Genomic DNA, 26,781 nt, shown 5'->3' with positions numbered 1-26,781 from the left:
GTTTTAATAACTGATTTTTTTTTTATCACAACGAGCCCAGACTATGCAGTTCTAGACCAAAGTCAAGGTACCTCCAGCATACTTGTAGCTGGCACGGTGTAAGTTTCCAAATTTCCTTCATAAGGACTTTAAATAAGAGCATGTGGGCAGTGACTGGAACCAAACGAATAAGGATGGTCATTAGAAAAAAAAAACAAAAACACTTGTTTTACATTTGCAATCAATAGTCTTTATTACAGATCAGGCTTTTGAAACACTTAATGAAAATTCATAAAACTCGCTTAATAAAAGCAAAATTTCATTTAAATAACTCATTATCAAGTAATCAAATTAACTTGTTACATAAAAGTGACACCTGATACTACAGAAATTTTGTATTCAAAATTTTCTATCAAGATTAGGAGTCACCACAAAACATTAAAATATTTTTGTTGAATATTCTAGAAAATTCACTTCATATACATCATGTAACTTATATTAGCCAATTTCATTCATTTTTCAGTGACTCTATACACAACACTTTGTCTTGTACAAGGCTTAATAACTTTTTTTGAAAGGGCCATTGAGGTCCAGTCAATATTACAAGGGTTACTTGGCACATAGACTACAAGGGCCTGTGTACCCATCTCTTGGAATTAGGTCACACACAGTCTCATCTCATTCAATGTAAATTTTGGGCTCGCCCTCTTCCCTGGTACTCATGCCACGTCTGATTCTTCAAAGCACGTGCTGACACACACCTTGAAAATTGGCAGTGTGATCCGATCTACGGCGAATTCTGGATCCTTCCATGCCACGTCTGGTAGTTGGGTAGGTCTGTAAGGGCGTATTCCCAGACATTTAGATCGATCTATCCCCGTGGGGAGTCTCACTAGATTACTGTCAGATAATCCGGTTAAATGTCCGTCCCGCCTACTACAAGCTGTGAGAGGGTAATTAACTTTTGTGTCCACTCAGCTGACAGCTATTTAGCGTGAACCCCAAGGGAGATAGGTCGATATACCAAAGGCAAAAAATACTTATTTTTTTATGAAAGTTGATCTGTGTAGTAGTGTTATTCATAATGATAAATTCTAAAACTTCAATTTCTACACCATAACCGGATGAAAGTTTTCGTCCCAATACTTGGGACTTCATCAGTTTCACTGAAGTTATGTGACAGTGTATAGTGAACAGTTTAGTGAGAACTGTTCCTTATACACTGTCACATGACTCTCAGGTATAAAAATACATACAAATATAAAGTACATAGTAACAATATGGTCCATCAGCAAATTGACTAAAGTGCATTATATAAAATTAATTTTGAAATGGGTTAAACACACAAATATATGCATATAACATACAGCCACAAAATATATAATCCATCAGCAAATTAACAAAAACTTATTTAATGATTCTGAAATAAATCTTGAAATGGGTTAGACCTTAATATATGCATGTAAAGTACAGTTAAAAAAAGAATGTATTTATATATATTTACTGAACTAAACAAATTTGAAAGATGGAAACAACTACACATGTGAACTCATTCAAGACTTTGTTTAAATATTACAAATACAATTTGAATTGTACTTTGCTTTCAAAAGAAATTTTCGTCCAGGGTATATAAAGTATTTTTTATAAAATATATTGATTTATCTTGCACTGAAGCTGATTGTGTGTGTTGTGTCCTCTGGTTTTTCATCCTCCTAAAAATCAGGCTCAGGTTCAAGTTTGTCTGCAATGTGACCTTGACCTTCTTTTCTCAATACCACTTTGAAGTGCCACAATGGTTCCTTCGCCAAGTCACAAGACAAGAGTGCCTTGAACAAAGCATCAGATGCTTTTCCCCTTGACTGTGTATCTGCTTTTTTAATTTCATCCATCTGGTTTTCATTAATAACTTTTTTCTCATACAAATAATCCAACAACCGGACTGTGTCAACTTCTCCTTTGACAAAGCTGAAGTTCTGACGTAGACAACTAAACTCAGCTTCCCTATTCCTACATATCTGAAAGACGGATAAAAATAAATATCAATACACACCATGATAAAGTAGTCTGCAGAAATAATTGACATTTAACCTTGGTCAGTACTGTACATGGCGTCAGAAGTGAAAATGCCGAAGTTCAGCCCACCAGAGCAATTTAACTTCTCATCGCCGAGTGATTGGCCAAAATGGAAGCAAAGATTTTCGCGGTATCGACAAGCCACAAAGCTAAATGGTGAAGACCACGACGTGCAAATTAGTGCATTGATATACTCAATGGGAAAAGAGGCTAAGCATATCTACAGTTTGTTTAATTTACCATGTGAGGGCTCAGGAAATGATGCAGATGGTGATGAGGGAGAAACACAGATTACGTATGAACAGGTAATGGAATGTTTCGATAATCACTTCATCCCAAAAACTAACGTGGTGCACAAAAGAGCTAAATTGCATCACTGTACCCAAGGCAAACATGAAGGGTTTGAACAGTATTTAAGATCCTTGTACGAAATTGCATAACTTTGTAACTTTAAGGACAGAGATTAGCAAACTTAAGATCAAATTGTGTTTGTAATTCAAGACAGGAGACTTAGTGAAAAACTACAGCTTTTACCAGACCTGTTGTTAGCACAGGAAGTAGAGAGATGTAAACAGTCCGAGCAGGTCAAAAATCAATTATGTGACCAAGATACAAATGTAGAAGCAGTTCAGACCAGAGGTTATAAGAGCACTAGCTATATCCACAGGCCCGTAGGCAGAGGTCATCCGAGAGGATTCTGTACACATAGAGGTAGAGGTCAAGCTCAAGGGTTCAGTTCTCTACGAGGCATACAGGCCAGTATGCAAAGCTCAGTTCCCAAGTTTCTGAGATGTAAAAACTGTAATCTTCACCATGGTGAAAACTGTTTTGCAAAAGGCAAGTCTTGTCATAAATGTTGCCATGTTGGTCATTTTGCTGTTTGCTGCAGGGCTGTAAATGAAGTACAACAGACAGAGGATTTATTCCTTGAAAATGTAACTGTCTGCACAGACTCAGCAGATGCTTAGCAGATTAACCTAGATATTTGTGGGAAGAATGTCACATTCAAAATTGACTCGGGAGCTGACACTACTGTTATAAATGAGAAGACTTACAATAGCATTCGAAAGCCTGCACTTAAGAAAGCCAGTGTCATGCTGCACAGTCCAGGAGGCAAACTAAATTGTATAGGCGTGTTCAATGCTTTAACCCATCTTAGAGGGCAAACGTACTGATTCTCGGTGCACGTTGTAAAAGGGATACAGAACAATCTCCTGGACTGGAACACGTCAAGTGCTATGGGAGTTATTGTAAAGGTGGACCAAGTGAGAGCAGACTTATTTGGGCCAACTGGTCGTCTCAATTGTACACCAGTAAAAATCACCCTTAAAGAAAATGCCAAGCCATACTGTCTATCCACTGCATGCAGGATTCCATTCCCGCTTATGGATAAAGTAAAAGCGAAACTGGATAACTTAATTAGAACAGGAAGGAATTATCCAGAAACAGGATCAGCCAACAGATTGGTGTGCCCCAATGGTCGTAGTCAATAAAAAGAATGATGACATCAGAATCTGTGTCGATTTTAAGAAACTTAACAAATCAGTGAAGCGTGAGAATATCATGTTACCAAATTTGGATGACATTGCTCCCAGACTAGTAGGTTCAAAAGTTTGGAGCAAGTTGCATCTTCGAGTTTTTATTAGATACCACTTCACAGTGACAGTTATAAGTTGACAACATTCATTACAACATTCGGGAGATACTGCTTTACTCATGTTCCCTTTGGAATTAATATGGCCCCTGAAGTGTTCCAAAAGAAAATGACAGAATTATTATCAGATCTCCCCAGTTTGGATGTAATCTGTGATGACATTCTTGTGCATGGCTCCACACAGGAAGAGCACAATCACAGATTAAATGCAGCTTTGAACAGAATTCAGGATGCAGGGTTGCCCTTAAACAGAGATAAGTGCGAATTTGGGAAATCGGAGATTACGTACTTTGGGCATGTGATAAATGCCAATGGTAAACAGCCAAATAGAGGGAGAGTGGAAGCCATACCTGAGTTAACCACCCCCTTCAAACGTACCAGAGTTGCGTTGTGTAGTAGGTGTAATTTGGGCAGATTTGTGCCAGATCTTGCAAATACCATATCTCCATTAACTGACTTATTGAACAAGGCAGCAAAGCTGTCAAATGTCCAGACAAAAACAGAAAATAAAAATACAGAAAATGGTTCATTTTGTCAATTTTGACGCAATAATAAATAATGCCTATAATAGCATGGTCAATCAACACCGACTTTTAATCATGCACAACAGGTGACATTGTCAATAACAGGAGCAGATCCAAAGATATTTTCTGACTGTATTCCAAATTATCTTTGTTGATCCATCCTACATTTTTGATGGTCTTCCAACAGAAAAAACAGATACCCATCAATGTGAACTTTAAAATCTGACCGGCATCTGAAAGACCCAGAAGACGGCCTCAATCTGCTCCTGCAATAAGATTACAGTTTCAGGACCATGAGAGTTCAAATTCACATAATGAAAATCCCAATATTTGAAAAATGCTGACAGTGCATAAAATAATATTACATTATATTTAAAGACATAAAAACCAATGCAACTGCTTATCTGGAAATACAGAAAATGTAAAGAGCTTCAGGTGGATGGGAGCTGAAAATGCCAGTGTTTGAAAAATAAATTAAATAGAAAACACAACAAAAATATTCCATTAAAGCTGCTATTCAAACTTTTAATCTTGCTGTAATAACATGATATGAATAACCCCAATGTGTTTGAGGATAATAAGGCACTGTTATTCATCTATTCTTTTTCTTTTGTAAACTTCTTTGCAATATTAAACATTTACCTGCATAATTATCACCTAATTATGTGACACAGTTAAGAGAGCTTAACCTATGGGACTGGGAAATCTCAACGTGTGCTTTATGTAATCTTATTTAATGGGCACTTAGAAATTAATTAGGAAAGTGATTTTATAGCTCTGAATTTAGCTTGTGACTACCCCAAGGGACAATTACCACCATCCATAAACAGTAGCCCCATATAGCAATCTATAGAGCTGCATTGCTTCTAAAACAGAAAACAATCAAACTTATTTTCCAACACAAACTGCATTTCAGTCTTATGAAACTTTTCAGTAAGTTTGAGTATCATAAGTTACATGGTTTTTCCTTAATGGTCATTCCGGCAGCGATTTCCAAAATAGGGTTTTCTTCAACTTTTATGCAATAAAACATAATGACCACCAATTTTTAATAGTAAAATTAAAGTATCATGGATATTCAGAAAATGTGACATGGAAAGGTCTTCAAGGCCATGGAAGTTCAGAGTCACACCTTCAAAATGCCAAAATGTAAACAAGTGATAACTGTACTGAAATGATTTCCTTTCCACTTTCAACACTTTTTTTTATATAACAAAATAATCAATTTACTGTCATTTTTAAATGAACAACTAAGAAAATTGTTGACATAGGAAAAATACCAATAGAACAATTTTAAATGTCCAGTTTGCTCCATTCTGAGATTCTGAAGATGGTGAATGATTGAATCTGACAAACTGTAAAGATATGAGTTTATTATTATTTCCATTATTTTGACACTTAATTACACAATACACAATAACAGGTTTACCATCATTTTTACATAATCAACTAACAATATTGTTAAGATTCAGAAAATGTCAAAAAGACACCTTTATATATTTAATTAGTTCACAGATGAGATTGTTAACATGCCTAAGAATAAAATCAGAGGAAAAAAACAATTATATACAAAAAAGGCATAACTTCACCAAAACTTAACTGATCGAGCTTATTTTCAAACTTCATCTGTATTTCAGTAAGACTGACCACCCCTGTAAATTTCAAGACAATTGGCCAATTTATTTTCTTTGAAATATGTTATCGGTATTGCATATATGCTGAATAAAGTGAAAAAACAGCATAACTTCCATAACATTGGTCCAATCACGCTGATTTTCTAACTTGACCTGTGTATTATGAATATTCATCAGTTCTGTAAGTTTGAAGCTAAAAGGTAAGATGGTTTTTCACTTATCATGTTATCGGTGTTGCATATATGCTGAAAAAATGAAAAAGTAGCATAACTTCCATAAAAATAGCCTGATCATGTTGATTTTCAAACTTGACCTGCGTATTATGAATATTCATTAGTTCTGTAAGTTTCAAGATAAAAGGTAAAATGTTTTTTCACTAATCGTATTATCAGTGTTGCATATATGCTGAAAAAAGTTAAACAACAGAATAACTTCCATAAAAATGGCCCAATCATGCTGATTTTCGAACTTGACCTGCGTATTATGAATGTTCATCAGTTCTGTAAGTTTCAAGCCAAAAGGTAAAACGGTTTTTCACTTATCATGTTATCGGTGGTGAAAGTGCACGGCGATTACGACGCCGACAGACACAGGTGATGGCTATATGTGTCTGTACATAAAAATGATATACATCTGTGTCTGTACATAAAAATGATAGTGTGTGGAGATGGGCACAACAAATTGCATTTGACAGAGTGAAAGACTTGTTGACTTGTACAGCTGTTTTGACTTTTTATGATCAAACCAAATGAACCTAATGTTGTCTGTTCTGATGCTAGCAGCTATGGTTTAGGTAGAACATTGTATCAGGTCGAAAATGGTGAACGGAAACCAATTGCATTTTGTTCTACAAAACTACCACTGCAGAAGAAAACTACAACAAACATTAATGATTTTTTTTAAATTTCTACATTATTTGTCTTAATCTATTTTTCCTCTTTTCATCATTTTTGTTCTTTTCTTTTACTAGCCTTTTTATCATTTATATACAATTTGCATTGTAAAGTATCCTGAACAAATTTGGATTTTGGGCTCAGAATAAACTATCATTACAATTATAATTATTAAAGGTTCCTGCTGTCTCCTTGCTTGGCCTATTTCTCAAACAAAGCCACTCAGTAAATTTAAAGTAAAACAAAAATACAGTTTGGCAGTTATGGGACAAATGTCATGTGTCGGATGGCGACAGCAATGACGCGGACAGGCAGACCATCAGAAGACCATAAGTGTTGGTATATAAAAATGCTGGGCCAGGCCCTTCAATACGCCTGTGGGGTACAATAATTTTCCCTTTTTTTTTTGTGATAAAGCTCATTTTAGTCCTTAGAATCATTCTTGCATGTTTGAGAATAACAAGTAACACATTCAGTATCTGCATTTACTTTTATTAGGTTTACAGTAAAAGCTGCACAGTGACCAAAGATGCTGGTAATAACTATATGTACAAACTTCCTGTGTCTGTACATAAAAATGTCTAATGACTTGTATTTTTTTTTTTTTTTTGAAAAATGTATTTTTAGCCATAAGGCCACACTTTTTTATTTTTATGGATGACATCCTCTGGGGACCCCAAAATCGGTGCGAGAGGGCGAAAAAAAAAAAAAACAGTCCAAAAAAAAAAAAATGCTGCTTAAGTAAAGGAATGCTGTCAGTACACAGTTGGAAACACAAATTTACCACAGAAACACGTATCAAACTAACAATATGTCTTTATCCATGCTCTCAAAATATTAAAGCATTGTGAATACTTCGTAGAAAGGTAAAAAAAAGTCATGAATAGACGGGCCCGTAGCCAGGGGGTTCGAAAGAACCACCTCTTTTGCTGGGAAAAGGTCCACTCTGGGTAAAATTTGATCTAGATACATTAAGTTTTTATGGAAAATGGTCCACTTTTTCAAAAAAAGAACCCCCGCCTTTTGAAATTGCTGGCTACGGGCCTGACCGACCTACAGCCCACCAAATACCTCGACGCCCTGTCAACCCTTTTTTCGCTACAAAAAACCTGGCATGTGCTGCTTCGGACAGCATTTTCCGGGCGATAATTGCTGGCCACCGCCAGCCTTTCGCATAATTGTAAAAAAAAAGTGGATATCTCCATGCCCAATATCAATGGCATAACAATCCAAATCGACGGCCCCGTTCTCTTTATGACTTTATATAATTAATTGTCCTGTAATTAGAAAGTAATCCTAGAGATGAATTTGATGGCAAAGCAGCCATACTTCCATTTTCCGGCATAACGACGTTTGCGACAACCGACTTCGATTGGGCGGGGGGGGGGGGGGGGGGGGGGGGGGGGGGGGGGGGGGGGGGGAGGCAAGGGCGGGGGGGGGGGGAGGGAAGGGGCGGGGGGGGGGATTTTTTTTTTTTTTTTTTTGAGAACGGACGAAATTCGGTGCGCGCGCAGGATGTCATCCATAAAAATAAAAAAGTGTGGCCTAACCTAAAAATTATGTATTTTAAATTGATCAAATTTTGAATTTATACTTTCATTCAATTTGTCTCTTTATTTCAACAGTTTAACAATAACAACAGTGGAGTTTACCAATATGGTCTAAACGACACCCACCTTCATCTCCACTACAACAGCTGAAGAAACATGCCCCTCTTGACTCAAGAACATCACCAGCTTCAACAGATGTTTCAGAGAACAGTTCACCTTGCAGAAGACAATGTCAAATCTGGATGGCACATCTAGTCTAAACAAATCCTCAGCACTGGGGACGGTTGATTCAGGATAACGGGGATATCCCAAAACTGCTTCCCACACTTCATCCTGCTGGAATGCAGCATTTAATTCATCTGAAAGTTTTTTGCTTATAAATTTGTAGTTCTTCAATTCATCTGGTGGTTGATACTTTTGTTCTCTGAATTCAAAATGACTTGGATTTTGGAACATTTGCAGGTATGTCTGACTTTGAAGGGAGGAATGCCCTTGACCATGCGGGAAGATTGACCTTGGAACTTGCCAAGGTGACTGGCCATCAGCTGTGGAAGAGTACCCTTGACCTGGTACCTCATGTTCAGTATGGATGGGGGTTTCAACATTCCATCGCTCATGATAATAGACTTCCCTCTGTAAAGAGGCACCTCTTTGGGATGGTGCTGATGTAGTTTCTGATCTGCTGGACTGAGGAGAGAGTTGCAGGGACATTGGACTTTTGCAGCAAGCACTCGTAGGAGCAGCAGTATCCTGATCAAACTGCAGGTGTCCCTTTGATTGAGAAATACCTGCCTTTTCCTGTAAAGGCAATTTACACCAAAAATAAAAATATACTGAGAATAGGAAATGAACTTTATGCCAGAATCTCCCATAAAACTTATATAATTTAAATACCTTCCCTATGATGTTCATCTGCTTATTAAGATATTAATCCAACGTGGCATTTTGTGAACAGGCTTTGTTTTTTCCTCAATGTCAACAAAGTATTTCATATATTTATGCAAAATTTATATGTTAATATCAAAAGTTACTTAAGTAGTTATTTTTAAACACAAATTTACCTCCTCTGCTTCTTCAAACCATATGTGATAATGCTCAACAGAAAATGGCTGATGGCAGCTAGAGCACCCTATTTTAGGCCACTTCCACAAAGAGTTTCTCAGATCTGGGCTCAACTTCACCCAGTTCTTACAATCTGCATGGTAGATAAGACAACTGGTACGAAGATTCGGGCAATATAAACTGGCCACCTTCTCTAGCTGTTCTTCAATGAATTTCCGTGCTGCAACATACAGATCTTTGGAGGAGTGGGGCTCATTTAAATCCTTCATCTCAAGACGGATGCTGTATGGTCTCTTCCACAAGGTGAGCACAAGCATGCCAGCAGGATCCAATGACAGTCGTACACAGTTGGCATATAGACAACCATTGCCTAGTTTATATCTGTGTAGACAAGCAGCTACAAGCCTATGAAAGAGACAGTTGGGGAAAAATTTCTGCTGGGACTCGTAACAAAGAGAAGTTTGAGTGCAATATGTGGTTTCCTCGAGAATTTTTCTGGCTTGACAGGGGACGAAATACTGGTCAGAACCAGACTCACTGCACATGGGGTGTTTACTGATAATATCAAACTTCTCCATGACATGCAAAATTGCCTTCTTGTTTTCCAAGACAGCAGGTTTGCTACCCCAAACATCATTGACCAATTTCTCATCCAAGATGGCTTCTTCATGGAGCTTATCCCAAAAATCATGTGTTTTGGGAGAACGATCTTCATACCTAGGCAATGTAATGATAGAGCGAAAAGCATTAATAAGCCACTGTGGATCTAAAATTACGATGTCCTCAAGTCCCTTTTCATCAAAATAGGTCACCTCTCCTAAAGCATGAAGAAATACTAGACATGCTTTGACTTCTTTCTTGTCTGTCATGGATATGGGCTCCTTCCCTGCCATTTCTAAGACGTCATCCAGCTTCATAGCCATAATCTTTTTATTGCTTCGTTTGTGCAGCTGAGACTCTAGTTCCAGCCATTTGCAAGGATGGTCTTCTCCCCAGTAAGGTTGCTCTCTGGCAATGTCCATAATACATTTTTTGAGGGCATTCAGTTCAGGATCATTTTCATCAGTAGCATTGACCACAAAGTATTTCTTGTTATAAACATGGTGGTTGTGACTGTGCTTCCCTTTCAAATGTTGCCGTACATTTTTGCAAAATGCATCAATCTGGAAATAAGTATATGTTTTTTTTATTAATTTTTGTCACAAAGAGGCACATTATTTCTGGTCCTGCCTGCAAAAAAAAAAAAGAAAAAAAGAAAGAAATTATGCCATTAAAGTAAATTTACTCGAGCATAAATATGTTTATGAGTAATAATTTGAGGCCCACAGGCAACCCCAGGGTTTTGCTTTTAAAACAGAGTACCCACGCACATCATTGACACAGTGTACAAAAGACAATATTGCCAGTCTATACATTAGTCAGCATTTGCAAACTATTCAGCTATATATATCTGTAAGTCCACGATACTGGGTAACAACATTTGGATATGGGCAACATGGCAACAATCTTGGGAGCACGGTTTCCTCTTAGCATATGCATTGTGTTTTGTTTTACATATATAAGGTTACATTAAAACAAGGCAGCAAAGCTGTCAAATGTACAGACAAAAAGCAGAATATAACAATAGACTTGTGAAGATTCCTTTGTCTATAGCTACTTATATTTCTCTGATCTTACCATCCAATATTTCATCTGCTTGCAGTCAGACTTCATCAGGGAATAATGAGGTTGTGACAGGTATGACAACCTGTCACCCCCTCTGGTGTGATATTTAGTCAGACTCCCCCCTTGCCAGCCCCTCCCTTAGGAGTGTTACGTAGAGGTTGGGTAACTCAGTCCGATCATTCCTATTCAATTTGGCCCCCAAAATGACAGGGGCCAACACTCTTGTGTGCACGCTCTCCTTTTATAATATACCGGTACATCATATTTTGCTTCCGTTCACAATGTTTGGAAAATGTAACATAAAAACACATACAGGGAAGAGTACACTTTACTTCACAGAGTTGGGAAGGTTTGCCGCGATCCTGAATTGGTGGTAAAACAGCGATGGCATGAAGTTGTTTTTCGTGAGTTACATGCCAAAAAGTGGGGACAGCTGTATATTATGGAAAATAAAGCTCTCATAATAGTATTGTCATGTTCTTTGCATGGTCATCTCAGGGATCATTTGCAGCACAGGCATTAGAGTAAAACAAAAATTACTCTTTCTTTCATAAAACAACAATGTACAAGGGATTCCCGTCATCTGAACGTTTAATATTAGATGTTATGATCCAATCCTGTTTCATGTCCTCCAGACTCGCGCGCCAACGAAACCACAGCTAGCTAGCGTGTATTTTTGTTTCTCCATTCAGATTCGGTACAAGGACTTAACATAAATAGTGGAGATTTCCACTGATGTAATAATGACCCGGTAACGTAAATTTTAAATGAGACTTATTAAATGAGCTATATCTGATCCCCATTTTCTGGCGTGTAATTCACAAAAAATGCCATCGCTGTTTAATTAACTGCTGATTCAAGATTGCAGCTTGCTTTCCCATCTCTATTCTCCTCTAATAATTTCCATGGATATTTAATGTTACCTTTCCCAAAATATATGAATATAAATCAAAATACAATGCATATTCTTAGCGGAGAGCATGCTCACAAGAACGGCACCATGTTGAAATTTTGATGCCCAAGTCCCAATGTTGCTACACATGCGGTCTCTTAGACTCATACATTTATAATTACCTTAGGTTCCGTAAGCTTATCTTTATGTGTACCAATAATAATCACAGGTGGACATTCACTTTCTTCTACAGTTTGACCAGTGGTAAAGCTGTGGACAGAGTCCAACCAGTAGTCACTGTGTTCTGAAAAAGACAGAATATTGTCCAGAATTAACAGCACTGACCAGTACATGATATAGAAATTATATGACTTCATATACCTGTATGAAGACCTGAAATTAAAGTTCATTAAATTTAAAATAAATTTACTTCATTGTTGATGAGGACCATGTTTATAATTGTACATAATCATCAAAAAATTAATCATGAAATTTCATATAAATAACCTTGATCATTTATCTTATTCTTGAATTTGAACACTGACACAAAGGATTTTACTCCAACATTATGAAAAATCACTAACATAGAAGATCAAACTTTACCTTTTACAGTCTGAGGCACTGTTTTGTCAAGCACTGGTCCCTCAGAGGACTGTTTGTATGTAGATATCTCTTTATCAAGTTCATTGCTGGCATCCAGTACCAGTAAATATATTGCTCTTTGTGACAAGAAAGTTTGGTGCGTAGTGTAATATACATGCTGACCCCCAAAGTCCCAAATTGAAAGCTGAACTTTGCACTCATCTCTTTCTGCCGTGCCTTTGCCTTCAAATAATTTCATAACTGCTTTATGCATATCCTTTGCATCCTCTGGAATTTCAGTCTGATCAATGTTGAATTCATGACCAGATTCAAGATTTGATGCCTGTTCTGACAAATTTTCATCCAAATTTTCATCCAAATTTTCACCTGTCTCCCCTGGGTCCATGTCCGCAGAGTGTGTCAACATACTGGTCTCTGACTCTGTAGGTAGTCTTGGTGTAATTGATTCTAATTCAGGTGCCTGGTCACATAAACCATACTCAGTGGTTAACACAGGAATTCCATCTTTTTCACTGCTGGTATCAGCCTGGAGGCCTGTAAACAAGTTTAATATACATTATTTGACATTGGTGAACACGATATTCAATATTCATAATGTACATTCCCAGACAGCCTCAGTGATCTGGCCCATGTCTGGCCCAGATCTGGCAACGTCTGGCAATGTCTGGCAAAAGGTATGGCCCACGTATGGCTTGCCACATGTGGGCCAGATGTGGCAATGTTTGGGCCAGATCTGGCCCAGACATTGCCACATCTGGCCCAGTCCACATTTGCTCATATGGCCAGATGTCGGCCCAGATCTGGCAATATCTGGCAAATGTATGGCATGCCAGATGTGGGCCAGATGTGGGCCAGATCATATTCAAATGGGCCAGATAAGGGCCAGACATGGACCACATATGGCCCAGAATGTTTTTTTTTTCTTTTTTTTAATTATTTTTAATTATTTAATAAGATTACTATAAAAAAGACATACAAGATTCAGATTCAAGTATTTATTCTGTGCTAAAACCCTAAACAAAATTATTACACATTATATAACCTTGCTGGCAACTAACATGTAACAAATTAAGGGTCACTCCTTGTCTTTTTGTACAAAACAATGTATATTTGAAAAAAAAAAAAAAACTACACTGCAAAAAGGTAAATATACAGACACTTAACAGGAGGAAATGTCACTTACATACATGTAAAGAAAACAGTTATAACAACAATTTTTTTTTCAACACAAAGCTGCTCATCGAATCTGAATTAACACAAATTACAAAAATTGTAATTAATTATGCATGTACATGGGGGAGGGGTTTGAGGGGGAAATATTTTTGCACACATTGTCATTTTTAAACTAATTCAAACATATCATTAATAATAATAATCACTAATGAATGTAGTTTTGTAATGAATAAATCTTGAATAATGAATGAAAAAACATTGTTTTTTTAGATGATGGTGAGTTATAACAAAATTATAAATAACCATGCAGTAACTGTAATTCAACTTGCATGCTGGCTACAGTACTGTACATACATGTAAATTCTGAAAAAAAAAATATGTATACTCCAGCACAGATATAGATGTACAATTAAAAGAGAATTACATGTGCACAAAAACAAACCCCAGTATCAATGCTTTTGAATTAAATCACATCATGAATCAAATCACTCAATGAATTGAACCAGTTTGCAATGTTTGCGCTTTTTTCAAATCCATAACACTAAGAAATGATACATCCGGCTCCTTGACAAGCTTATAATTATTAATGGAATCAACAATATGGAACAAGTAACTCTACCAAGTTAACAACAGTTCATTCAAATGTCAAGTCAAAACACAACATCCCTTCCTTTCTTGGACAGAAACGGTCCTTTCAAAACATGTTTATTGACAGTTCAGTCTTTAAAATGTCCTTTCAAACATTTGCAGAATAGCATATGAACTCCAACTTTTATTCCTTAAACCACACTGAAAATTCTCAAAACTTATCAACTCATATCAAATCCCATGTCCTTTCACTACTACTGGTCTCTTCCTTTACGTCACATTCAAATGTTCCCTTCACTTTTAAAGGTTTCTCAGACGTGTATGAATAATACTGTTTGTTTTCTAGTCCTCCACAAGAGCCACATTTATTTTTCTTGGATTTAAGCATTCTCCATGTATTTTCATCAATGATATTACAATATGCACCTGAATCTGGTAATACACTGAGATTAACACCGCCTCTATTTCCTCCATGTCTTCTGTGTATATTGCATTGGTTCCCACACCAAATGTATATGCACTCCTGGATTATCATGTTCAAAGCTGTCATTTACATGAATAATAGTTTCAGTTTTGCAGACTTTTGCAAAGTGATCCAACGTTCCATGTTTTCTCAGTCAGGGCGTTTCTACTTCGTTTTTCATGTCTAAACTCGTAATGTTTAGACTGGCTTGGTTTGTCAAATGACTTCGGTTTCATCATACTCACAGTTTCTGGTGTTCCAATTTCATTCAAAGCGTTAACTGTCTAATGTATATTCATGTTTCTAACCTGTGTTTGGGAGAGTCCTGAAAATATCTTGTACACCTGTTATGTTGAATGCAACATAAGCGCGCGTCTCCTCTGTCATGTATTTTTAATTTTCTATCTTTGTTCATTATTCATGCCGTCCGTTGGTTTTGAAAAGATCAATCTTTTCCGTCAGCGAAGAGGTTAAAACTGTCTAGCCATCGCGTCGAGCGTGACCCTAATGTCTCCGGACTTCTGTACGGTTCGAATTCCGTAATTTCACATTTTTCCTCCATTTTTTCAAAGAAAGTTGGCTCACAGTTTTGCACTAGTGTTAATCCTCGTCGCCAGTGTTGATGCCTTCGAAATAAATCGCATCACGAATCAAATCACTCAACGAATTGTATCAGTTTGATACGCTTGTGCTTTTTTCATATCCATAACTCTAAGAAACGCTACATCCGGGTCCTTGACCGGCTTAGCATAAAAAGCGGAATCTCACAACAGCGGAACGAGTAGTTCAAAAAAGTTTTAGAACAGTGAATTCATTCAAATGTCAAGTCAAATTAAACAAATAGCACACTTATGAGGGGACTTTGAAGAAAAGAGAGAGAGATAAATTAAATCAAAATTTATCAAATGACGTCAGTTCAATGCATTCAGCTCACTGGTCAATAAAAAATAAATAAATAGAAAATAAAAATTGAAAATGAAAGTACCATATCTGGCCCAAGTCTGGGCAGCATCTGGCAAAATGTGGCATAAATGCCAGACTTTGCCAGACTTGGCCCAGATCTGGCAAGTGTCTGGCAAAATGTGGCATAAATGCCAGACTTTGCCAGACTTGGCCCAGATCTGGCAAGTGTCTGGCAAAATCTGGCCCAGATATTGCCAGACGTTGCCAGATCTGGGCCAGACGTGGGCCAGATTACTGAGGCTGTCTGGGCAGACGTTGCCAGATCTGGGCCAGACGTGGGCCAGATTACTGAGGCTGTCTGGGATTTATATGACTAAAGTATAGTGTAATGTCAATTTTTTTAAATATCTGCTATCTACGTTAAATCTTTTACCTGAAACTACTTAAGTCATTGCTTGATAATAATTCCACTAATTGATGTTTACTTTGAACAATGCTGCCTGTGAAATTCCCTTTAAAATTAAAAAAGCTCTTCTCACAAAAAAAAAAAAAAAAAACTTACTTTCTTTAATGGCTTCAGCTATAAGTGAACGACTTAAGTCTTCTTCATCTGAAACAGATACATAACATACACAACATAGCTTTTATGTAATTTTTCACACATCTATTTCTAGAAATAACTAATGATTGATACACGGCTGTTCACTTATTCATACAATTGCAGCCATATTAATTCTTTGTTCTTACATGAGTGTGAATGTATGCGTGCGTGTTTGCTACCATGTGAGAGTGTTTGCTTGGAGAGAGGATAAAATAATACTTCATACGTACCATTAGCATCCCAAGACATACACCTGTTTATGGACAATGTTGATACATTAGGATCAACTTCGACACCATTGGTTTCAAAGTCAAGTTCTGGGTCATAAGGCTGTTTCAGCAGTGCTTTTCGAAGTCTCGTTTTTCCTGCTCTATGGTGTCCCAGCAACATGACTCTTATACGACAGACTTTACTTTTACCCTCCTTCAGAGCTCTGTTATATATCTCAAGGAATTCTGGTCCTAAATTTTGAATTTCAGATGGAGCATATGGACCATTTCCTGTAAAATCAAACATAAATTACATGTAGTTTTCAATGTGGCACATATACATGAAAAGAATAATCTTTTAAACATAAAAAAATGTAACTTGACAATGGATATTGATAATTGTTAATAACAGAATTCTTTAAACTTGTAATTTATAACCGAGATTTGCATATGGAATAGAAAATTTTGTATCCCCTTAAATTCTTCTTAAATTAAGTTTTTCACTAGCAATTTGCAATAACTAATCTTTACTTTTACCCTCCTTCAGAGCTCTGTTATATATCTCAAGGAATTCTGGTCCTAAATTTTGAATTTCAGATGGAGCATTTGGACCATTTCCTGTAAAATCAAACATAAATTACATGTAGTTTTCAATGTGGCACATATACATGAAAAGAATAATCTTTTAAACATAAAAAAATGTAACTTGACAATGGATATTGATAATTGTTAATAACAGAATTCTTTAAACTTGTAATTTATAACCGAGATTTGCATATGGAATAGAAAATTTTGTTTCCCCTTAAATTCTTCTTAAATTAAGTTTTTCACTAGCAATTTGCAATAACTAATCTACATGTATTTGCATGTCTTTGTCTCTTTACCAAGACATGCTTGACCTTATACATGTACATCCCTCCTTCTTTACAGAAAATATCACTTAAGTGCTGCAGCATATGTACTGACAAAATTGTCAACTGTCCGGTATAACATAATAATAATAATAATAATATTATTATTATTATTATTATTATTATTATATGGCGCCTTACGTGCTACCTCAAGGTGCCTTACAATAATAAATAATATAACTAAAATCATTAAAATCACAACGATATTTAAATCTAAGACACTCATTGGAAACCATTTAAAATCAACAGTACTAAAAAACATTATTAAAAATATAAAAAAATCTAAGAGATAAAGACAGATTTAAAGATGTGAGTTTTAAGAAGGGATTCAAAATTGCCGAAGTTGTCTGCTTTTCTTATAAAATTTGGTAAGGCATTCCATAATATGGGGGGATAGATTATAAAAGCCCGATCTCCATAACCATAACATGAAAATCTGATTCCCGGAATCAAAATTTCAGATCTCATATATATATCTGACTGGAGAAGTGCGTAGTCAGGTATGTCGCTAGCAATTAATTATACATTGATTTGATTGGTTAGTGTTCCTTTGGGCTGGTCAAAGCTGGGCTTTGGCGAAGTATGCTTCTGTCAAAGAAGTATGTTGGAAACTAGCGCAATAATGTCGACATGGAGTTGGACACTGGTTCAGGCGTTCTCAATAATCTGTATGGAAATATCTCTTTTTCATGCCGTTCTGGCACAGATTAAAATTTTTAAAAACATTCTTTAACTCATAGTACACTCTGCAAAACTGGCCGCAGGCATGCAAAATTTCAAACTCTTCTATGCTATTATAAAAGAGGAACATAAGCAGGTTGTAGGAGATCTAATACAAATCAACACTGAAGTCCCCAAACAGTAATGATGGTTTCATGGGCCACTAGGTTTTGCTTAAAATTTCTGTCATCTTTCTGTTAAAAGATTTTTACACAATTGATGCTGAACGGTACATATTTTAAAATGTCTCATTGTAGTTTTTCATCAGTTGCTCAAAATCAGTAAATATAGATTTACTTTATCTGATGTCAATATATGTGGTAACACACCATATGTTCTTAGTCCACGGTGACCCAAATAGCATAAAAATCTTGATAAATACTGTCAAACACTGTACACATAGTTTTAATGTGTTCCAAGAGGGTTTTCACCTGTAGCAGGTGTGGGGAGAGCTGCCATTCCTATCGCCAATGGCTCTTCACAAGAAGGCCACCTCTGTTTCTGTAATTCATACTCTACATCCTGGTAGCTAACTTCGAGTTCATCTGCCAGATGCCAATGTCGGCACTTTCTGAGAATATCTTTCAAATATTTGATTGGTTGTTTTTCAGGGCTGCCTGCAATTAGTATTTCAAACAACTTTCTACAGGCATCTCGTGGATTTTCCTTCACACTATTTTTAAGCAATGCAATCTCCTCGTCTGGCACCATATCATAGTGATTGAAGTAATCTAAAATTCTTCCAATATCAATATGAAGTTCCTCAGCAAAGAGTATCTTATTCTGCCTAAGTTTCTTATACTCCATTTCATTCCTTAGTCCACCCTAGGAAAGAAAAATAACAAGGCAAGTACATTGTAAGTACTGACAGTAGTTTGTGTGGACATGTGCATTTTCAAACTTTATCATAAACTTAAATTTTGGCAAAGCGCCATGCTGGCAGCAAGTAAATCTTTGCAATTGAAAACAAAATGGATGCAAAATATGAATTAAGTTATTATATGTCATTTGGAATGTGAAGATAGAGATTTGCTGATTTTTTTAATAGATATCACAGAGGTATACATAATATAAAATCTTGAAAGCCAAAAAAATATATTATACACACTGTAAATCTTAGTGTAAAGTTTCACAAAAAGTTTAAACCTCAGAGTCTTTCATTAGACCAATTGATAAAATACCTTAACTTCATCAATCAAATGTTGTGGAATGTCTTGCTGTCCTCTGTGGCGTTCCTTTAACTTTAACAACACACTGATGAAAGATGCAATAGAACCCTCAACTTGAGACAGCAAAGAAGACACAACATCAGGAGGACATGGGGTTTCATCTGGAATGCCATACATCTTCTTTACTTGGTTCCATACATCATCTTGAGAAAGTGTCTCATTCAGTCGTTTTTTCACACTTGTAGGGACATGTTTATGAAATGACGCTGTCACATCTCTCTCTTTCATGCTTGGCATTGATTCCTTTTCTGAGTAATTGTGGTAAACCTGCTGAACATTGAATGTAATATGCATGCTGCTTGTATTAGTGGGGATCTGTGTTAGAACCCCAGCAATCCCATGTGTCACTGCCGTAGGTAACCTTTCCAACTGATCATCCCCATGGGCCTGGTTTTGAGCCTGGTTTCTCCAAGTTCTGATGATCTGAGGGTCAGCAGCACCCTGGTCTTGATCCCTAGCAGCCACAGGGTCCTGTTGTGGGGGTAAAGGTGGGAAGTCATGGCCTGATTTCCTTCTCATTTGAAAGTAGACACCACCTTGCTGCTCCTGTTGCTGACCAGAGACTGGCTCTTGTCTTAGTTGGTCCTGAAATATTGATGTTAACAATATGCATTAATAATAATAATAATAATAATAATAATAATAATAATAATAATAATAACAGAGAGAAAGACAAACAAGGCAGCAACACTGTCAAACCTACAGAAAAAAAGCATAAAACACTGATGCACAAATAGGTTATTTTGCCAATTTCAATAAAATATTACATACAGTTTAACAGCCAGATCAACACTGAATTTTAGTTATGAACAACAAATAACACAAAAAAAGAGAGTTTCTCATTCAATCGTTTTATAACATGTGGAGGGACATGTTTATGAAATGCTGTCAAATCTTTCTTCTGCTCCATGGATTCCTTCTCTCGGCTATAATTGACTGGCCCCTGTCTTAGTTGGTCCTGAAATAATAATAATAATAACAGAGAGAATGACAAACAAGTCAGCAACAATGTCAAACCTACAGAAAAAAGGTGTAAAATACTGATGCACAAAATAGGTCATTTGTCAATATCGATACAATATTACATAATATGTTTAATGACTGAGGTTTAATTATTTATCAATTTTTTTTTTGCAATAGCTAAATGTACAGGTTATATATATATATATATATATATATATATATGATGCTCATTAGCAAAGCAACACTGCAATTTTTTTCAAAAATTTCTTCTGTCATGATCATTATAACATTTGTAAGTGGGATTAAGCATATTTTTTCATATTTTATTAAAAACTTATTCAAATTAAATATTTCTGTCAATGAAATACACCACATTGCTTATTGTAATAACTTTATAAACCAAATGGTACCAAAATATGCCAAACCATATGTCTAGAAAGTATGCTCACACATCAAAAATTTTGTGGTGCTTAAAACAGCTTATCATGAAAAAATAAAAATCAATCATCTAAGAATTAGTTTTAATAAAAGAAAACTGTTGATAATAGATAATTAATCATCTATCATCCAATAAATATTGGGTGTGGACTCCCTGGTTTTGAATGACTGCTTCACATTGTCTCCTGCAACTTAATTTGCCACAGAATTCTGTCAAGCTTGCTTTGGGAATTGGGTTCCATATTCTTCAATTACTGCCTGCTGGAGCATTCTTATGTTTCCGACTGGAGGTTAATTGTCTCTGATTTACTGCTCTGCCTACCATACCCTAAGCATGTTCGATTACATTGAAAAATGGGGAATATGCAGGCCAATCCATGGGATACCGTGCTGTTGTAGCGCGTCTTCCACGGACCGTGCTTTATGGATGGCTGAATTGTCCTGCACCAAAATGATTTTCCTTTCTGGAGATGCATGAATGTGTGATTGTTTGCACCCCAATGGTATTTCGTCTCTGTATCGTTGACCAGTGTACCTTCCTTGAATGACGTAGTGGCAATTATTCATCATATGAGAAGCCGCAACATACTATGATGGATACTCCGCCACCCTGAGCATGTGGGAGAACACAATCATCCTGAAATGCTTGGTTGGGACCTCTCCATACTCCTAGCCGACCATCTGCATACATCAAAGTGAATCTGCTCTCGTCCACAGGACCCTTCGCCCATCCTGAGACTCCATCTTTCTCGGTATCTGGTTTATGCCAATCTTATCTGCCTGTGTCTGTTGGTCAAAGGTGGCTTTTTACGAGGTCTTTTAGATGGAAGTTCAGCTTCTAAAAGATGCCTGTTAACTGTTTGCCTACTGATTCAAGCTCTTCCTTATCCAGGCCAGATATTTCTCAGTTGTTTGGCTGACATGAACCGGTCCTGGTGGCATAGTCGAACCAGACATCTATATCTTGCATCGGTTAATATTAATCTACCAGAAAGAGGCTTGTCCAATACATGATGAGTTTGGCGCCAATTTGCTACCAGCTTGGGCACTTGATTTAATTGGTGGTACTCTCTGTTGCCTTGGAATCTGTCTCTTTGGCACCCCAGCACGATGGCTTCCTATTATTTGCCATCTGATTATCTCATTGAGTCTTCTTCTTCTAACCATTGGTTGGTACAATATAACGATTTGTGCCCATGAAACTAGCCAAACTTAAAGCTCCACATGGCATGCCCAAATTATGTTTTTCACAAGTGGTACCCCTATTGCAAATTCTATCCTTTCCAACTGTAAATAGTACTCAAATGCCACAGACCAGTAATTCAAAGTAAGAACATCATCATCATCAGAGACAGAAAGGTTAAGGCTGATACGCCATGGCACATGCAACGGTACGCCTCCAACAGCCTTGAAAAGTACAGCCACTGTCAAGCCCACCGCTCTGTATATATCGTCTTGCAGCCTCCGTCGTTGTCTCCCTCTTCTTCTAGTTCCATTGACAATGCCTGTCAGGATATCATTTCCCAACCCTGAGCTTCTAGCTACATGCCCCATATAGAGGACAGTTTCCGCTTATTGATGCTGTTCAAAAGAGTCATTTTTCCAATTTTATCCAAGACCCATTCATTTGTTTTCCGTTCTTTCCAACTAATTCTCAGGATCCTTCTGTAGCACCATATTTCAAATGATTTTAGTCGGTTCTCATCCGATTTTTTCACCACCCAGCATTCGCACTCGTATGTTGCAACTAGGAATACAAGGGTCTTCAAAATTCTTAGTTTCGTACACATCGTGATGGCTCTATCCTTCCAAATATTTGAGAGACTAATCACTGTTTTTCTGGCAATCGCAAGTCTCCTTTTTATATCTCTTTGCTGTCATTGGAGTTGTTTGTGATTTCTGCACCAAGGTAGTTACAATTGTCAACTGTTTCTATGATCTCTCCATTCACAATAAGATCTTGCAAATCAAAGTTTTCCGAATCGCCAATCATAGTAATCAAAGTAAGAACAAGCAATCAAACCAAAAGCAATCAAAGTATGAACAAGAGAAATATATAGCTACTGTTCAAATTTTTCCTCAATAAAAAGCTTGGTTGCTGAGAAATTTGAGAAATAAGATTTAAGTGTTGCTTATAGCTTATGAGCATCAGTGTATATACAATTTAGCCTACAATTTTTGAAAATAGTTAGCCCACCATTTTTTTTACATACTGGGCTTAAATAGCTCACGCTTTTGGGGTTCCAAACTAATCCCGGAAACCGTATGAAAAACAAAAAAAAAATGGACACCGCCTTGAATGTTGCACTTGACAAGGTCTACAAAATGCAACAAACAAGAGGTCTCTAGCATTTACGGTCCCAGAATTAAAGAGAGTTTTCTGGTTGAGTATCTGACGGCTGCTTCTCCTCTGAAAATGCACAAATTTACCCCAAACTCCCAAAGATTTCAGATTCTTTATTGATAAACAACTTCACCTACAGTATATATATATAAGGTTTATCTTTATAGGACTGGGTTCCCATACATAGATCGATCCATCTGGATCGATCTAACTCCCTGGGGAGTCTCACTAAATTGTTATCAACTAACTAACTTCTGTGGGAATGGTCCCTAAGGTGAACAGGGTTGTATTTTTTATTGTCAAGGAACAGGTCAGGAATAAGATGTTGAACAGTAAGGGACTGAAAACGCAACCCTGTTTGACGCCTGCACTAGTATTAGGCTTCATTCACATGCAATGTCTATTTTCTAAATTCTATTTTCTATTCGCGGTATCTTATGATCATGGTCTGTGCCCTGAGTATCCCGCCGCGTAATTACTGGCAGCGCGAGCCAGTTACTTATAGTAACTTATAGTAACTGGCTCACGCTGCCAGTAATTACGCCGCGGGATATTCAGGGCACAGACCATGATCATAAGATACCGCGAATAGAAAATAGAATTTAGAAAATAGACATTGCATGTGAATGAAGCCTTAATGACATTAGTTAGTCCCCCGGGTGTTTTCACAGTAAATTGGACAGAGTTAGAGACCAGTCCCACATATATTTGGATTGATCTATCTCCCTGGTGAGTCTCACTAAATTGGTGTCAACTTGACAGGCTTAAATGTCTGTTGCACCTAGTGAAGCTGTTAGGGGATAATAGTCTTTACCCCCTAGCTGATTGTGTAGTTGTGACAGACATTTAAACCAGTTATTTGATAGCAATTTAGTAAGACTCCCCAGGGAGTTACATCGATCCAGATGGATGGATCTATGTATGGGAACCAAGTCTTAGACTGCATTCCCACAGATATAGATCGATCCATCTGGATCGACCTAACTCCCTGGGGGTTCACGCTAAATTGCTGTCAGCAGAGCGCGCACGGAAGTAAATTACCCCTTTACAGTTTTTAGTAGGCAGGACAAACATTTTAGCCGACGAAGCGGACAGCAATTTAGCTAATTGCCTGGTTGGAGCTCACTGTGGATGGGTTCCACACTAAGACCCCATTCCCAGAGATAAGATTGATCCAACTAGATCGACCTAACTCCCTGGGGGTTCAAGCTAAATAACTGTCAGCCGAGCGGGCACGAAAGTTAATTACCCCTTACAGCTTGTAGTAGGCGGGACGGACATTTAAGCCGGATTATTTAACAGTAATCCAGTGAGACTCCCCACGTGGATAGATCGATCTAAAATCTATGGGAATGCCCCCTAAGAGATTTTAACAAAAACCAAACTTTTTAGAAAAAAAAACAGGGACTAACTTTAAATGTAAAAATGGATTCATTAACCATTGGTAAGTATGGGAAAATTGTTGCTTGCTCCAGGAAAATTCATTTTTTGGCCAATGTTATTATCCCTTTAAGGTAGATCAAACTTAATAATTCTTTCATAAGCAATTCTTTTAAATGAACCATTAACATTCCAAGCACCAATTTTACCTGCCTGGTAAAGTAAGACACCTTTGCTGACAATACAGAACAGAATATTAGTGGGAGAGGGATGGGGATGAAAGCTACATGTATATGAAGTAATTTTTTTTTTTTTTTTTTTTTTTTTTTTTTTTTTTTTTTTTGCAGAAAATTCCCATTTTAAGAACATTTAAATTTGGCCTGTTTGACCTTGAAATAATTAAAGGCCAAATCCTAGGGCATATTTGAAATCTCCACATATGATTTTCGGTCACACTTCTACAGTAACTTTTCCCATAATTCCTTTGTTTTCGGAGATATTTTAATTTTGCAAATTTTAGACAAGGGTTCATTGCAATTAGCGCCTCACCTGGACCAGTGCAGCGATAGTAAAAGTCCAAAATTTTCATGGATTGAGTTGAGATCATATTTGCCCTACACCCAAGAGATGGGTACACAAGGTCTTGTAGTCTAAGAAGAGAAGCGGTAATTAAAGGTGACTTGGTGACGGGGCCAGTGGGGTCAACGGAGCCGGTCAACGAGACGGGCACCACGTTGGTGCTACAATAGTGGCCTCATTTTTTATGCAATTCTATGTACAAAAAGTACCTAGAATTTACGAAAAAAAGAAGTGACATTGACACAGCAAACAAAACAATTGGAAAATGTTTCTCAGAAAAGTTTATCAGTTTATATATATATATATATATATATATATATATATATTTCACCACTACCCCATGGCATAAATAAGCATAAACTTTCTTTGTTTACTGAAAATTACCTGTAGTAGAGCTTGGTGCACCTTGTCCAATGCAAATGATCTACCATCTTTTTCTGCAGTCACAGTGATTGCTTTCTCGTATCCGATTGATTTAAGGCCCTTTTCTATGTCCGTAGTCAGAGAACCATCACTATATCGGCGCCCCAGCGTCAGGAGACTCTCTCTGGTTTTACATGTAATATCCACAAGCAAAGAACCCGGGTTAATATCATTAACTGCTGGGTCTTGATCATTGTCATTGCCAACGATCACATTCCTGATGATGCGACGAACGTCCTCACTTCGTCGAAGACAAAACGCAGCAAGTCCAGCCAATCCAACTGTCGTCCCCATGGGCGTAACTAGGCATACGCACGGATGCACTGTGCGTACAATTTTTTTGGCCAACCATGATATTATTTTATATAAATTTAGTGTATTTTTCACGGAATACAAAAGAAAATCCTCTGCTTTTTAAAGTCACCTGTATGTACGAACCCTCTGTATCAATTGTATAGGCACTATTGTTCTGACCCCCCTCCTCCCCCGTCTTGCAAACTGAGGTAAACAATGCCCGTAACCTTAACAAGTCCTATCTTAATCGTCCATCTAACTGGAACTTCCTTTACCTCTTAATTGAAAGGTTCAGTGGCCCTCAACTCTTCTGTACCCTCTTTCTTGAACGCATTCTCGCTGGCGATATAAATATCAGGTAAAAATCTGCCTGAGTGTTATTTTCGAAGAGCAGCTCCCGCAACCCTGGGGGCACTAGATAAAATCTGGACAATAGGTTAAAGAAGGAGCTAGAGAAACAAAGGAAGAATTTTTCCTGCAAAGCTTCAAAGAATTTTGACATGGACTTGACCCAACTTACCCCTCCAAACTAACAGGGTGACATGGGCAATTTTTACAAACAAATAATTAAACTTAGATGTATCAGAGCTCTGTCGTTGGTTGTTTTTGGGAGCCATGCATCCACATGTAAGGTGAATGAAACCGTATGTTATTTCAACTCAGAGGTGGATCCAGGATTATTCGAAGGGGTTCCACATATGCGAAGCTAGCCTCCTTTTAAATAAATATACCGTTCTGGGTAATAAGAATATTGAAACTTTTTTAATTGCGAGAATATTTCTGACTAAATGATGATTTTATTATTTTAATAATATTCCATTAAAATGGAAATTAAGCTGCGATGTGTGGTACATATGCTGTAATTACGCTGTCCTTCGATCATCATCTCTTGCATTAGTCTACATTTTGCTGGGAATTTTAAAAATCTGTGCGTACAATTTTTAAAGGTCTGGTTACGCCCCTGGTCCCCAGCACTGCATATGCCAATCTGTTGTCTGCTATGCGAAGTTGAAACGTATATGGAAAGGTTATAT

General features: G+C 37.1%; 1 protein-coding gene across 1 annotated transcript; it reads right to left on the bottom strand.

Annotated features, from left to right (window-relative positions):
- Positions 1-459: 459 nt before the first annotated feature.
- On the bottom strand, positions 460-25,747 carry LOC147759356 (uncharacterized). The gene is made up of 11 exons (XM_086997399.1): positions 25,415-25,747; positions 19,279-19,911; positions 18,529-18,922; positions 16,998-17,084; positions 16,488-16,757; positions 16,219-16,266; positions 12,530-13,063; positions 12,109-12,230; positions 9,369-10,532; positions 8,434-9,105; positions 460-1,994 (listed from the first exon to the last, which is right to left on the bottom strand). The coding sequence occupies exons 1-11, from the start codon at positions 25,745-25,747 to the stop codon at positions 1,692-1,694; spliced, it is 4,560 nt and encodes a 1,519-aa protein (XP_086853525.1). The 3' UTR covers positions 460-1,691.
- Between the last annotated feature and the right edge of the window lie 1,034 nt (positions 25,748-26,781).

The sequence above is a fragment of the Lingula anatina genome, chromosome 10 (genome assembly GCF_051362555.1).
Source record: "Lingula anatina isolate TDL-2025a chromosome 10, LinAna3.0, whole genome shotgun sequence".
Taxonomy (NCBI): domain Eukaryota; kingdom Metazoa; phylum Brachiopoda; class Lingulata; order Lingulida; family Lingulidae; genus Lingula; species Lingula anatina.
This window is presented reverse-complemented; position numbering and strand designations above follow the sequence as displayed.

Excerpts from the sequence above, each read along its gene's own strand:
- LOC147759356 (XM_086997399.1), bottom strand. The coding sequence starts at position 25,747 with ATGGGGACGACAGTTGGATTGGCTGGACTTGCTGCGTTTTGTCTTCGA. Across the intron at positions 9,106-9,368 it reads GGTTTGAAGAAGCAGAGGAG|GAAAAGGCAGGTATTTCTCA; the intron begins GTAAATTTGTGT and ends TTGCCTTTACAG. Across the intron at positions 1,995-8,433 it reads CTGTTGTAGTGGAGATGAAG|ATATGTAGGAATAGGGAAGC; the intron begins GTGGGTGTCGTT and ends TCCGTCTTTCAG.